Source organism: Staurois parvus, unplaced genomic scaffold (assembly GCF_062004578.1).
Source record: "Staurois parvus isolate SC_StPar_1 unplaced genomic scaffold, SC_StPar_1.0 ptg001051l, whole genome shotgun sequence".
Taxonomy (NCBI): domain Eukaryota; kingdom Metazoa; phylum Chordata; class Amphibia; order Anura; family Ranidae; genus Staurois; species Staurois parvus.
In genome coordinates this window covers 2556054-2568312 of record NW_028318847.1, presented here as the reverse complement: position 1 = coordinate 2568312, position 12259 = coordinate 2556054, and the positions used below count along the sequence as shown (strand labels likewise).

At 39.1% G+C, this 12259-nt stretch overlaps 1 protein-coding gene across 4 annotated transcripts in view; it reads right to left on the bottom strand.

The window, feature by feature from the left end:
* Window positions 1-437: 437 nt before the first annotated feature.
* The window catches only part of LOC149440825 (uncharacterized), a 78149-nt gene continuing 66327 nt past the window's right edge, over window positions 438-12259 (bottom strand). For all 4 annotated transcript variants that reach the window (XM_089658049.1, XM_089658046.1, XM_089658047.1 and 1 more), the window contains exons 4-6: window positions 6886-6945; window positions 6576-6758; window positions 438-4979 (exon numbers count right to left, since the gene is read on the bottom strand). In XM_089658049.1, coding sequence (XP_089514175.1) covers window positions 4795-4979; window positions 6576-6758; window positions 6886-6945 — 428 coding nt within the window. In that variant the 3' untranslated portion in view covers window positions 438-4794. The remainder of the gene's footprint in view (window positions 4980-6575; window positions 6759-6885; window positions 6946-12259) is intronic.

Here is a 12259-nt window from a genome sequence, read left to right as displayed (position 1 = left end):
GCTAGAATATCATTTAACACACTGAGATTTACTAAAGCTGATTGACTCAGAATTTTGTGCACCTCTGCATGGTAGTCAATCAGCTTCTAACCTCAGCTTATTCAATTAAGCTTTAGCATTAAAACCTGTAAGCTGATTGGTTTCCATGCAGAAGTGCACAAGATTCTGAGTGAACCCGCTTTAGTAAATACATTCTTAGTGATCTGCATGTGTTTCTTAGTGATCTGCATAACCATTTCCAAAAAGTTGAATGAATAGTTAATAAATAAAATGATGAAAAAAAAGCCCAAAGGAATCATAAGAACATTTGAGGCAAGTGAATGTGAGAGGTGTTTTAGTAAGAATGTAACTGTAATCATTTAAAATAGGTAAACCTTGCATTTTAAGGGCAACTATGCTGACACAATAGGATGCAATAAGACCAAAGTTGACAAACCTGCACCAAAATATTGTTTAATTTCAAACCATTGAACATTGTCATATATTATTGTCAGCAAAATAGACTTTTATTTTTTTAGGTACATACGATTGTTTCAGCCAATGAAAAGCTGTCTTTATTCTATAATGCTGACAGGTGTTCATTATAGTGTTTGCCATATTTTTCTTACAATGTATCTCTACTTCTTGATAGAAGGCATAATTTTGTCTTTAAGCTTATAGGATTTACAGGAAAATGAAAAGCTGTCTTTATTCTATCCTGCTGACAGGTGTTCATTGTAGTGCTTGCTATATTTTCTTACAACATATCTCTACTTCTTGATAGAAGACATAATTTTGTCTTTAAGCTAATATGACCTACATTTCAAACTAATTTTGAACAGGTATGATGTATTAAGTGCAGTCCACCCAAAATGAATAATTCCGTTTTTTTGTAGTTGTAACAGGATGAAACACCAGCTGATTTCTTATATTTCTCAAGGATTCTAGTATCAAGACATTTTCCCTCTAAGGTCCCTTTCATAATAAAGACATTACTCTCTTGAAGTTAGATTCCAAATTATTTGTTATGAAGTATATTCTGTAGAATCTATAAAGACAATACAAAACTATGATCTAGTATTGCAATAACTAAAGCAGCGCATCAGAACTGAGGCTTTTGGTTCAATGTAGATATTATGCCACTGGACTCCAGATTCAGACTGCTAGTAACCACGTTCAAATGAAATAAAGATCAATTGTGGTGTTGGCATTTAATACTTGTTAATTATTTCCTTCCATCATGGTAATTGTGTGCAGTTTTCCTAATGTTAGATCAGTTAGTTTAAATGCCCACTATGCATTGTTCTAGCTATTTCATCCTAAAGCATAATTGCACCTTTAGAACTTGAACTCCATTTGCCTTCCCTCTTTCATTTTCGCAAATCATATGATTTGTGAAAGAGGGGCCACATATAGGGACTTGCAGTCAGACATCACTAACCTGATCAATCACTGTTTATGGTAGAAATTATATTTCTACACGGCAAATAATTTACTAGCAGGTGTAGTAGAGTAATAGAAATCCAACAGACCCAACAGTCATGACATGCATGCTGCTGATTCTGTGTAATTGAATCACTAATTGAAAGGGGCATGTTCAAAATAATAGCAGTGCGGGGTTCTATTAGTGAGGTCATTCATTCTTTGAAAAACAGGTGGCAATTATTGCCCTTATTTAAGGAACGAAGGCAGCAAAAGTTGAACATGCTGGTTACAGTGCATTTCTCTCTGAAATTCTGACGAAAATGGGTCGTTCCAGACATTGTTCAGAAGAACAGCGTACCTTGATTAAAAAGTTGATTGGAGAGGGGAAAACATATAAAGAAGTGCAGAAAATGATAGGCTGCTCAGCTAAAATAATCGCAAATGCTTTAAAATGGCAACCAAAACCTGAAAGACGTGGAAAAAAACGAAAAACTACCATTCGAATGGATAGAAGAATAGCCAAAATGGCAAGGACTCAGCCAACAATCAGCTCCAGGAAGATCAAAGAAGGTCTAAAGTTCCCTGTGAGTACTGTTACAATTAGAAGACGCCTAAGTGAAGCCAAGCTATCTGCAAGAAGCCCCCACAAAGTCCCACTGTTGAAAAAAGACGTGTGCTGAAGAGGTTACAATTTGCCAAAGAGCACATTGACTGGCCTAAAGAGAAATGGCGCAACATTTTGTGGACTGATGAAAGTAAGATTGTTCTTTTTGGGTCTAGTGGCCGGAGACAGTTTGTCAGACGACCCCCAAATGCTGAATTCAAGCCACAGTACACTGTGAAGACAGTGAAGCATGGTTGCGCAAGCATCATGATATGGGGATGTTTCTCATACTACGGTGTTGGGCCTATTTATCGCATACCAGGGATCATGGATCAGTTTGAATACATCAGAATACTTGAAGAGGTCATGCTGCCTTATGCTGAAGAGGAAATGCCCTTGAAATGGGTGTTCCAGCAAGACAACGACCCCAAACACACCAGTAAACGTGCAACATCTTGGTTCCAGACCAACAAGATTGACGTTATGGAGTGGCCATCCCAATCCCCGGATCTTAATCCAATAGAAAACTTGTGGGGTGACATAAAAAATGCAGTTTCTGTGGCAAAAACCAAGAAATAGAGAAGAACTGTGGAATGTAGTCCAATCATCCTGGGCTGGAATACCTGTTCACAGGTGCCAGAAGTTGGTTGACTCCATGCAACACAGATGTACAGCAGTTCTCAGAAACAGTGCTTATACAACTAAATATTAATTAAGTGATTCAAAGGAAAGCAAAATCTTCAAACATTTTTCAGTTTATATAGTGAATGTTTGAGTTTGTAAAGAAGAACACTGCTATTTTTTTGAACAGTCTAATATTCACTTTTCTTCCATTTTTTTAGAGGAACAACACAAATTTGATCTATTTTTCTTCATGTTTTGATTTGGAATAGAATGTGTAGTGTTCCCAATGCATTTGTGTGTATGGAAATAAAAGCTATTAGAAGGATTTTGAGCTTTATTCACTATTTTCAACATACTGCTATTATTTTGAACACAACTGTACCTTTCTCACAATACATGCCTACATGCCTGCTGTTTATTAAAGTCCAGGGCTGGAATTTTTGCAGTACTGTGCATGCCTGAGCCTCCTACCATATAAGAGTGTCGGTACATGACAGTTTTGCAGAAAGGGGCAAAGGGGCATGTATGGAGTTTCATGCTACAAAGATGCACTTATCCTTCAAATAGCAAAAGTATAGCAGTTTTTTTAGGATATGGGCATCTGCACACCAAAGCCTGCACCATCTACTGAAAACTGGTAAAAACTGGAAAGACAAGAGAGGGATAGAGTGAACAAAAACACTTAAGCTGTGATGGTAAGGATGAATCTACTGTGCATTTATCCAGGTGTGCATAATTGACCCATCCTTGCATAGAACAGTAAGTCCACTGATGCATTGGGGTTTATTTACTAAAGCTGGAGAGTCCAAAATCAGACTCCCTTCTGCATAGAAACCAATCAGCTTCCAAGTTTCATTGCCAAAGCTTCATTGAACAAGCTGAGGTTAGAAGCTGATTGGTTTCTATGCAGAAGGGAGTCTGATTTTGGACTCTCCAGCTTTAGTAAATAAACCCCACTGTGTCTGTTGGAACGCTCCCCTCTGTTAACAAAACAAAAAAATTGCACTAAAAATTTTGTGGGTGTCCTGTTCTGCCATCTTTACATCCAGATCTTATCCTGCTTCAGTAATTTGGCAATTTTTATACCAACTCATTGAATATTTAATACTTATTAACAATATATTTCATCAAATGCAAAATAATTTGAATAGCTTAATTATGTACAATCTGCTGTTTTAGGTAAAGTAGTTTGAAGATGATAAAAAAATTTACAGAAAGAAAATCATTGGGGCTGACAGCAGAACATGAAGGCACTGTGCTTCATTTTGTATAGTTCATAACTGTAAAATTTTTAAGGCCAAGCTGTAAACCAATGAGGCTAATAAGCTATTCGTGTAAAGCAGGATTCTCTCTTTTAAATGTTATTATATAACAGCAGCAGAAATTAAATATCATTTGATATTTTTGCCTTCAAGGATATCCAGTCATTTACATTTTTCAAATCCCAATCATATTAGATGGCTGTTTTAATTGCGGATTTCTGCACACTGACTTTAAAGGTCAGTTACAGTCTCTGTACAGGTGATAGACAATGAAAATTGCAAAAAAGGAAAAAAGATAATTATGCTGGTTTCATGTAGTCATTTAAAAACCTCTTTACCAAAATGCAGCATGCAGTTAAGGTTTTCTTTGTGTTTTTTCCACGAGAAGCCATCCTAGTGCTGATGGCATCAGTAGCATTCATGCACAGTGTTGAGATGTCAAGGCCTTTGGAAAGCTTCCATACTTCCTTACATTCATTCAAAAATCCATATTCCACATATTTACCTCTCGATTGATTGTGTATCAAGCTGGGTATATGCTCAGCTCAGCATTGGCAGCATTCTCCCCAGAGCTTATTTTGGTCACTGAGTATATTGCTGTATTATTCCCAGCTAGTAACAACAAAAAGCCAAAAAATAGCAGAATTGCTACCTTCTAATTAAAATTGAGCCCTTCTTTATCCAGTGGCTTTTTATACTTTGTAGAGTATAAGCAAGGATGTACGTTAACCACTGTTTTGTTTTGGGGACAAATCTCCAATTTCACGATGCTCTCCTTCAATTTCAAAAGCCACGGCAATTCTGTGTTTTCCCATTCATCTCCTTAAGTTTCAGCACTTCATACCAAAGGCCATGGTGGTTGACTTAGTGAGCAACTCAAGTTTTTCTTGTTCCTGGTCTTTAACCATGAACCGCCATGCAAGCCCAAACCATGATACAGAAGAAGCAACAGTAAATGATTAACACCAGAAAGGTTATGCACAGCCCAATGTACTGTACAATAAGAGTCCAAAATGCAAAAAGGTACAAGACTTCATGGCATTGTCCGTGGTAGGAGATATAGTGGGTGAAAACCCATATACTTCCTAGAAGAGAAATAAATGAACATGAGAAATATAAAACATGTTTACTAACGTGACAAAAAAATAAAATGTAGCTCTAGTCTGGCAGCTAAATGGATGCATGCTTAGTTACGTGACAAAAACAGGCTATCTGCTTCCTGTCTGATATATCAATTGGTAGTGCGTTGAAACACCATCGCTAATTTAGGTATGCTATGGTTCCTAATATATAACTATGCTGACTTGGAATTCTAGCCACAAATGAGTCATCCTTTAGGCAGCCACTGCAAGTTACATAGTCAGCTCTAAATAAATACATAGAAATAAATACATAGAAAACCTCCATATATAGAAACCTATACCAACAGTTGATCCAGAGGAAGGCAAAAAACCCTTTGAAGCCTGGTCCAATTAGCTCCAGTGGGGGGAAAACATTCTTCCTGATCCCCAAGAATGCTATTGGATAGTCCCTGGGGGATATTCAGGGGTTTGGTACATCTAAATGTACGCACATAAATGAGAAATTTCAAGTCTTAAAGTAAAACTATAGGCAAAACTATTTTTACTATATTAAATAGAGTAAGGGAGGGCTATACCACTGTCATTTTTTTCCATGTTTCCCATTGGTTAGATTTATATTAACTTCCTGTTTCTTAACCACAATAGGAAGTGAGAAGAAATTCCTCCAATGGGTGGGAATCCCTGCTTGTCACCAGGGTCACTAGAGTGAGTGTCCCCATTAGAAGATTTCCCCTCTTTTGGGGACAACCTAAACTTTGAGAATTTATTTTACTTTCAATGATAATGGTAAACAGGACAAATAGAGGGGATGGATCTCCCCAACAGGAACACAGGCAGCAATAAAAACCTGACAGATGTTCTAATCCTTTTCCTTTTTATTCAAAACTTAAAATGAAAACTAAAAGAAAAGTTTTGCCTTTAGTTATACTTTAAAGTATACCTTAAAAGTTCCACTAATGTGCCTCAACCCTCCAACTGTTATTTTCTGCAAGAGAGCTTATTCTGTTGAAAAACAACAGACTTGCTGGCAGGATTGCCCAGTTAAAATTAAAGAAAGAAACCCAAGAAAAGAAAATTAATACAGCCACCACATCTGAGAATTGGAAATCTGCAAAATAATAAATGTTTCCTTTTGAGTCTATGAAAAGCTTTCCTATCAGTCCATCTAAACAGGAAGTGGGCCAAGCATCCTATTTTTCACAAAGGATTTCCAGGTAATGGACATATGGACATACCCTCCACACTACATAGTTGCATAGTTAGTCTGGGTGAAAAAAGACATCCATTCAGTTCAACCAATAAAAAGTTCAAACCAATATTAAAAAGAAGAGGCAAGAGGTTTTAATTTAGGTTGAAAATCCCCATGGATCTTTACTTACATTTATTTTTAATGTCCCTATATTCAGCTCTCATAACGTAGGCAGTTAAATGTTTATGGGCAAGCTCTTAGTATGCAGAGGCCTGCCCGCAATGCATGATCGATATATCAAATATTGTCATGATTTACCCTTTCATATTTTATCATATATATTTTATCATTTTTATTTACTACACAATCAGAATTTTTCACCCATTAGCTTAGTTTGACTTAATTCCTACCTGTGATCAGCCAGCAGAACCAGAAGGTAGACAACGTGCAAATCAATAGGAAAAACAACATTAACTTGTCACTCGAAAGTAAGATTGTGAGCGTGCAGCCCATTAGAAGGAAGATTACTCCTTGCACTAGTACATAGATAGGGATATGTCTTTCCAGCGTGCACTTATCCATGTATAATGCCCCTGTATGGAAGCAAGAGAGAAAAAGAAGAGGCAGTACCCATTAGTACCACTCTGCTTTTGGAATTTAATGCATTATTTGCACAAGTATGTCATCTATTTTGAATTACATTATTCACGTTACACTTACCCATGCTTATGAACGTAATGCCAACAATACATAGAACAGCGATTGCTAAACACACGCCAACTAGAAGAAATGTTGCAAGTTAATACTGGAAATATATAGTGGTTTCAAAACATTTGCAGTTCAAATATATAAATGGTTCTATAGCCATGGCTCAATAAAAATCCTAAAACACAATAGAGCAAGATGAATAAACTTTGCTCATGGAGGCACATGACACATACAGTATCATTGCTGCTTTGGTGAAAATGTATATGACAGGATGTAACTCAGAACTAACTGGTGCAATGTGTACATTTCCACATCTCACTATAAATGTAACTAGGGACTGTTCATCATGTGGCAATAGATTTCAGAAGCAAAGGGGCAAGCTGTGTCTTTTTAATGCCTTGATTGTAGGAGCTGAAAGTGGTCATAATCTGTCCTACATTAAGTCTGGACAATAAAAATATATTAGAAGGAATGTAAAATAATTATCTTTCTTCTTAAGTCTTGTAAACTGTTCTTTCCTGGTAAATTGTGCACCAGTCGCAAGGAAGTCTATGGTAAAGGTGGACTGGTAAGGCAGAGCAATTAAGTGACTGTCAATACTTGCTTATCAGGGCCCCAAGCCCCTTCAGAAGAGTCCATGTGACTGATGCCTTGTCATTGGTCAACTGGTCTGCACTTGAAAACAGATGAGTAAGGCCCATTTCACCTTGGCAGGCTTTTTCCACACTTACCAGGGCAATAAAAGCATATGTAAAGGGGAGGTGTTCTGTAGTCTACTGAGAAAGCAGGAACAATGCTAAATGATAACAGTCCAGAGGTAGAGAATAGAGGAAGTTATTAGCTCACAAGATTTCTGGCTGTATAATTAGCCTTTTTTAAACTTGTTGAGCAGATATAATAAAACACTCTCAATGGTATATTTAACAGACCAAAAGGGAACAAGTAAGATGAATGTACAGTGACTTGAAAAAGTATTCATACCCCTTGAATTTTTCCACATTGTGTCATGTTACAACCAAAAATGTAAATGTATTGCATTGGGATTTTATGTGATAGATCAACACAAAGTAGCACATGTCATGATCGCGGCGTCAGACCCCAGACCTTCTCACCAAACTCGTGACCGAAGGACTAGTCAATCTAAAACCGCGACGTGACGTGCGTAACAATGCCACACTTAGCTGCACCATGCACAACGATATTCCAGCTAATGGACCACAAAGCGATGTACCGGCAGCCTGAGCAATTGTTACTGGGTCAGGTTAATTACGCAATTAACCCTTCACACTGCCACCACCTGCTTTTTGTACAGAGAAAGAGGAAACTCGGCGCTATCAGCTAAAACACTGTAATGGTTGAGATAATAGTCTGCATAATATGGTCCTCGCAGGCCGATTATACAGAGGGTTAAACAAACACAGTAGCGTTTCTTTAGAGGTGTCAGGGCAGGGGCCGAGGAACGGACAGGCAGGCCTAACAATGTAACGCACTGGCTGACGACAACCACCACCCGCAGACCGAAGTCCCTCAGGGCGCGGAGTCTAAGTCCCAGGCTGCCCTTCACCAGGGCCCCTGATGGTGGGGATGGACTTGACGCAGCCAGGAACCAGGTCATGGCCCCCGAGACACCTCAGCTGCGGTAATGGCCGCCGCCAATGGCGTGTAGCTGGTGGAAAAGACAAAAGAGTAGTCAGGCAGGCCGGGTCAACAACAACGGGACAAAACGATACAGGACAGCAGACGAGAATCACAGGTCACGAGCCGGGTTCAGCAACAGAGGGTCAGATCAAAGGAGAACGCAAAGAATAGTCGAGTCACAAGCCGAGTCAGATTCCAGGAGAGTCACGAGAGTCAGAACAGAGTAATAGCAACACAAAGACACAAGACACAAGTGCAAAGAGCATGTGCGGACCACAGGCTTATATGTCATCAGCCACACCCCTCTGGGGGATGGACCTCAGAGACCTGAAGGCATAAAAGGATTCCCACCATGCTCAGCAGAAATCCAAGATGGACGCCAGCACATGGAGTAACATAACCTCAGGGGAAAGGTAGGACCTTGACAAGAGGCAGGAATTCGTAAATTGCAATAAAGCGCTATAGAAACAGTTCAACACTTTCAGAAGGAAAGATTTATTACTAAAAGGTCAAACGGGTGCAATAAAAATATTTATAGAAAAAGATGTCACTAAGATATATATATATAAACATACAGAGACCAACAGCACAGCAAAGAGATATCAGAGAGAGGTGAAAGGGTTAAGGTACTTGCAAAAGTCCTGGGTTAGCAGATCCAAGTTTCAGAGCAAAAGGCAGGGGTCTTCCCAGGTGGTATTGATGTTAAAATGGGAGACGTCTTCAACTTACACTCTTAGGCCTGACAGCCTATTTTGTAGTCCCCAACAGGGGGTGTTTCTGAAATCAAGGACCAATCCCCGCTTAGGGCGTGGAGATATGGGTGGATGCCTCAACTAGAGCACAAATCTCCCATAACTCATATTTTGGTCCATAACTGTCCATCTGCACAAGGGACATTCCACCCGCGGGTAGACTATTATGCAGACAGGTCTGAGGATTAATTAGATATGAATTATGAAAGTGTGCACTGCACGGTTCACGAGATCTATTTTTCTGCTTTCCTATGTGTCCGAGACAAGTGACCTACCAAAATGTTCGGCTTCTCTTAGCCCATCTGGCGATATGCTCGGTTTTTATGTAAGTCTCTCATATTCCAAGATATGAGACATAGGGAAAAAATGGATTTAACAGAGGTTATCTGATTCTGTCACCTACGCTGAGTTAGGTTTTATTAGGTTGGAATCTCTCTCAACTCCTGAGAAAGCTTGCCTTATCTCTCACGAGGTGTTACAATTTGCAGGTTCTGTGGACAGAGAGGCTCCGACTCCCTTGGGGGCTTTTATAGCTCCTATGACCCTCCTGTGACATTCCTAACTCACACACATACTGGCCACATGTCGCTGGGCCTCTCAGGAAGGGTGGGGGAAGAATGAGGGAGAACATGGAGATTCTTAACAAAATGGCGGACTGCGTCAGTCTCTGGTGCGCACCTTTGCGACAGCACATATTTGTGAAGTGGAAAGAAAATGATAAATGGTTTCAAAATTTTTTTACAAATAAATATATGAAAAGTGTGGCGTGCATTTGTATTCAGCCCCCTTTACTCTGATATCCCTAACTAAAATCTCGTAGAACCAATTGCCTGCAGAAGTCACCCCATTAAAAAATAGAGTGCACCTGTGTGTAATTTAATCTCAGTTTAAATACAACTGTTCTGTGAATCCCTCAGAGATTTGTTAGAGAACATTAGTGAAGAAATGGCAACATGAAGGCCAAGGAACACACCAGACAAGTCAGGGATAAAGTTGAGGAGAAGTTAACCACCTCCCGTCCGGCCGTGGAAGTGCAGGGTCGGCTGGCCATTTATAAATGGCCTCCCCGCCCCCAGCTTCTGCAAGCTCCCTGGGAGCGTGCAGCACCGTGCTCCGGTGCCCGCTGTGTCCTCCAGACACAGTGGAACACCAGTCGTCGACAGGACCTCTGTGCAAGGTCCCGATCATGTGATCACTGATTGGCCAATCAGTGATCACATGTAGAATAGTAAACAAGATGTCACTTCTGACATCATTGCTTACTACGTGTGAAATATGAATATTCCCAACAGCCTTGTACCATGTGACAAGCTGTGACCAATCACAGCTCACATAGTAGTTCTCAATGGCTGCAAGAATGCAGCCAGAGAGAAGGAGAAATGATTGCTTTTACAGCCTTTATGGGTGTAAAAGCAATCAGTGTAAAAAAAACAAAACAAAATCTTCATCACACCCCACCATGGTGACACTGTACTACTTGTGGGGGGTGATGAAGATTTTTTTTTTTTTTTACACTGATTGCTTTTACACCCATAAAGGTGATAGTATGTAAAAAATAAATAAATAAATAAATAATAATATAAAAAAATAAAAATGTAAAAAAAAATGTTTAAAATTATAATTTTTGGTTGTAAACTAATTTAGGTTATTTTTTTTTACTAAACAGATAACAGAATACATTTTGGACAAGATTTATGATGAAATTTATTTATGATGAAAACACTTTTTTTCAAAATTTTTGGACTTTTTCATTTACATAGCAAAAAAAATAAAAATCCGGACTTGAAGTGGCTAAAGCAGAGTTAGGTTATAAAAAATATCCCAAGCTTTGAACATCTCACGGAACACTGTTTTAATCCATCATCTAAAAATGGAAAGAGTATGGCATAACTGCAAACCTACCAAGACTTGGCTGTCCACCTAAACTGACAGGCTGGGCAAGGAGAGCATTAATCAGAGAAGCAGCCAAGAGGCCCATAGTAACTCTGGAAGAGCTGCAGAGATCCACAGCTCAGGTGGGAGAATCTGTCCACAAGACAACTATTAATCGTGCACTCCACAAATATGGCCGTTATGGAAGAGTGGCAAGAAGAAAGCCATTGTTGAAAGAAAGTCAAAAGAAGTCCTATTTGCAGTTTGTGAGAAGCCATGTGGGGGACACAGCAAACATGTGGAAGAAAGTGCTCTGGCTGGATGAGACTAAAATTTAACTTTTTGACCTAAAAGCAAAACACTATGTGTGGCGGAAAACTAACACTGCACATCACCCTAAACACACCATCCCCACCGTAAAACATGGCGGTGGTATCATCATGTTGTGGGGATGCTTTTCTTCAGCAGGGGACAAGGAAGCTGGTCAGAGTTGATGAGAAGATGGATGGAGCCAAATACATGGGAATCATAAAAGAAAACCTGTTAGAGTCTGCAAAAGACATGAGACTGGGGCGGAGGTTCCAGAAGGACAATGACCCTAAACATACAGCCAGAGCTACAATAGAATGGTTTAGATCAAAGCATATTCTTGTGTTAGACTGGCCCAGTCAAAGTGCAGACCTAAATCCAATTGGCAATTGGCAATCTGTGGCAAGACTTGAAATTTGCTGTTCACAGACTCACTCCATCCAATCTGACAGAGCTTAAGCTATTTTGCAAAGAGTAATGGGTAAACATTTCACTCTCTAGATGTGCAAAGCTGGTAGAGACATACCCAAAAAGACTTGCAGATGTAATTGCAGCAAAAAGTGGTCCTACAAAGTATTGACTCAGAGGGGCTAAATACAAATGCATGCCACACTTTTCAGATATTTATTTGTAATATATTTTGAAAACCATTTATCATTTTTCTTCCACTTCACAATTATGTACCACTTTGTGTTGATCTATTACATAAAATCCCACTAAAATACATTTCCATTTTTGGTTGTAATATGACAAAATGTTGAACATTTCAAGGGGTATGAATCCTTTTTAAAGACACTGTATTGTAGGAGTTTACA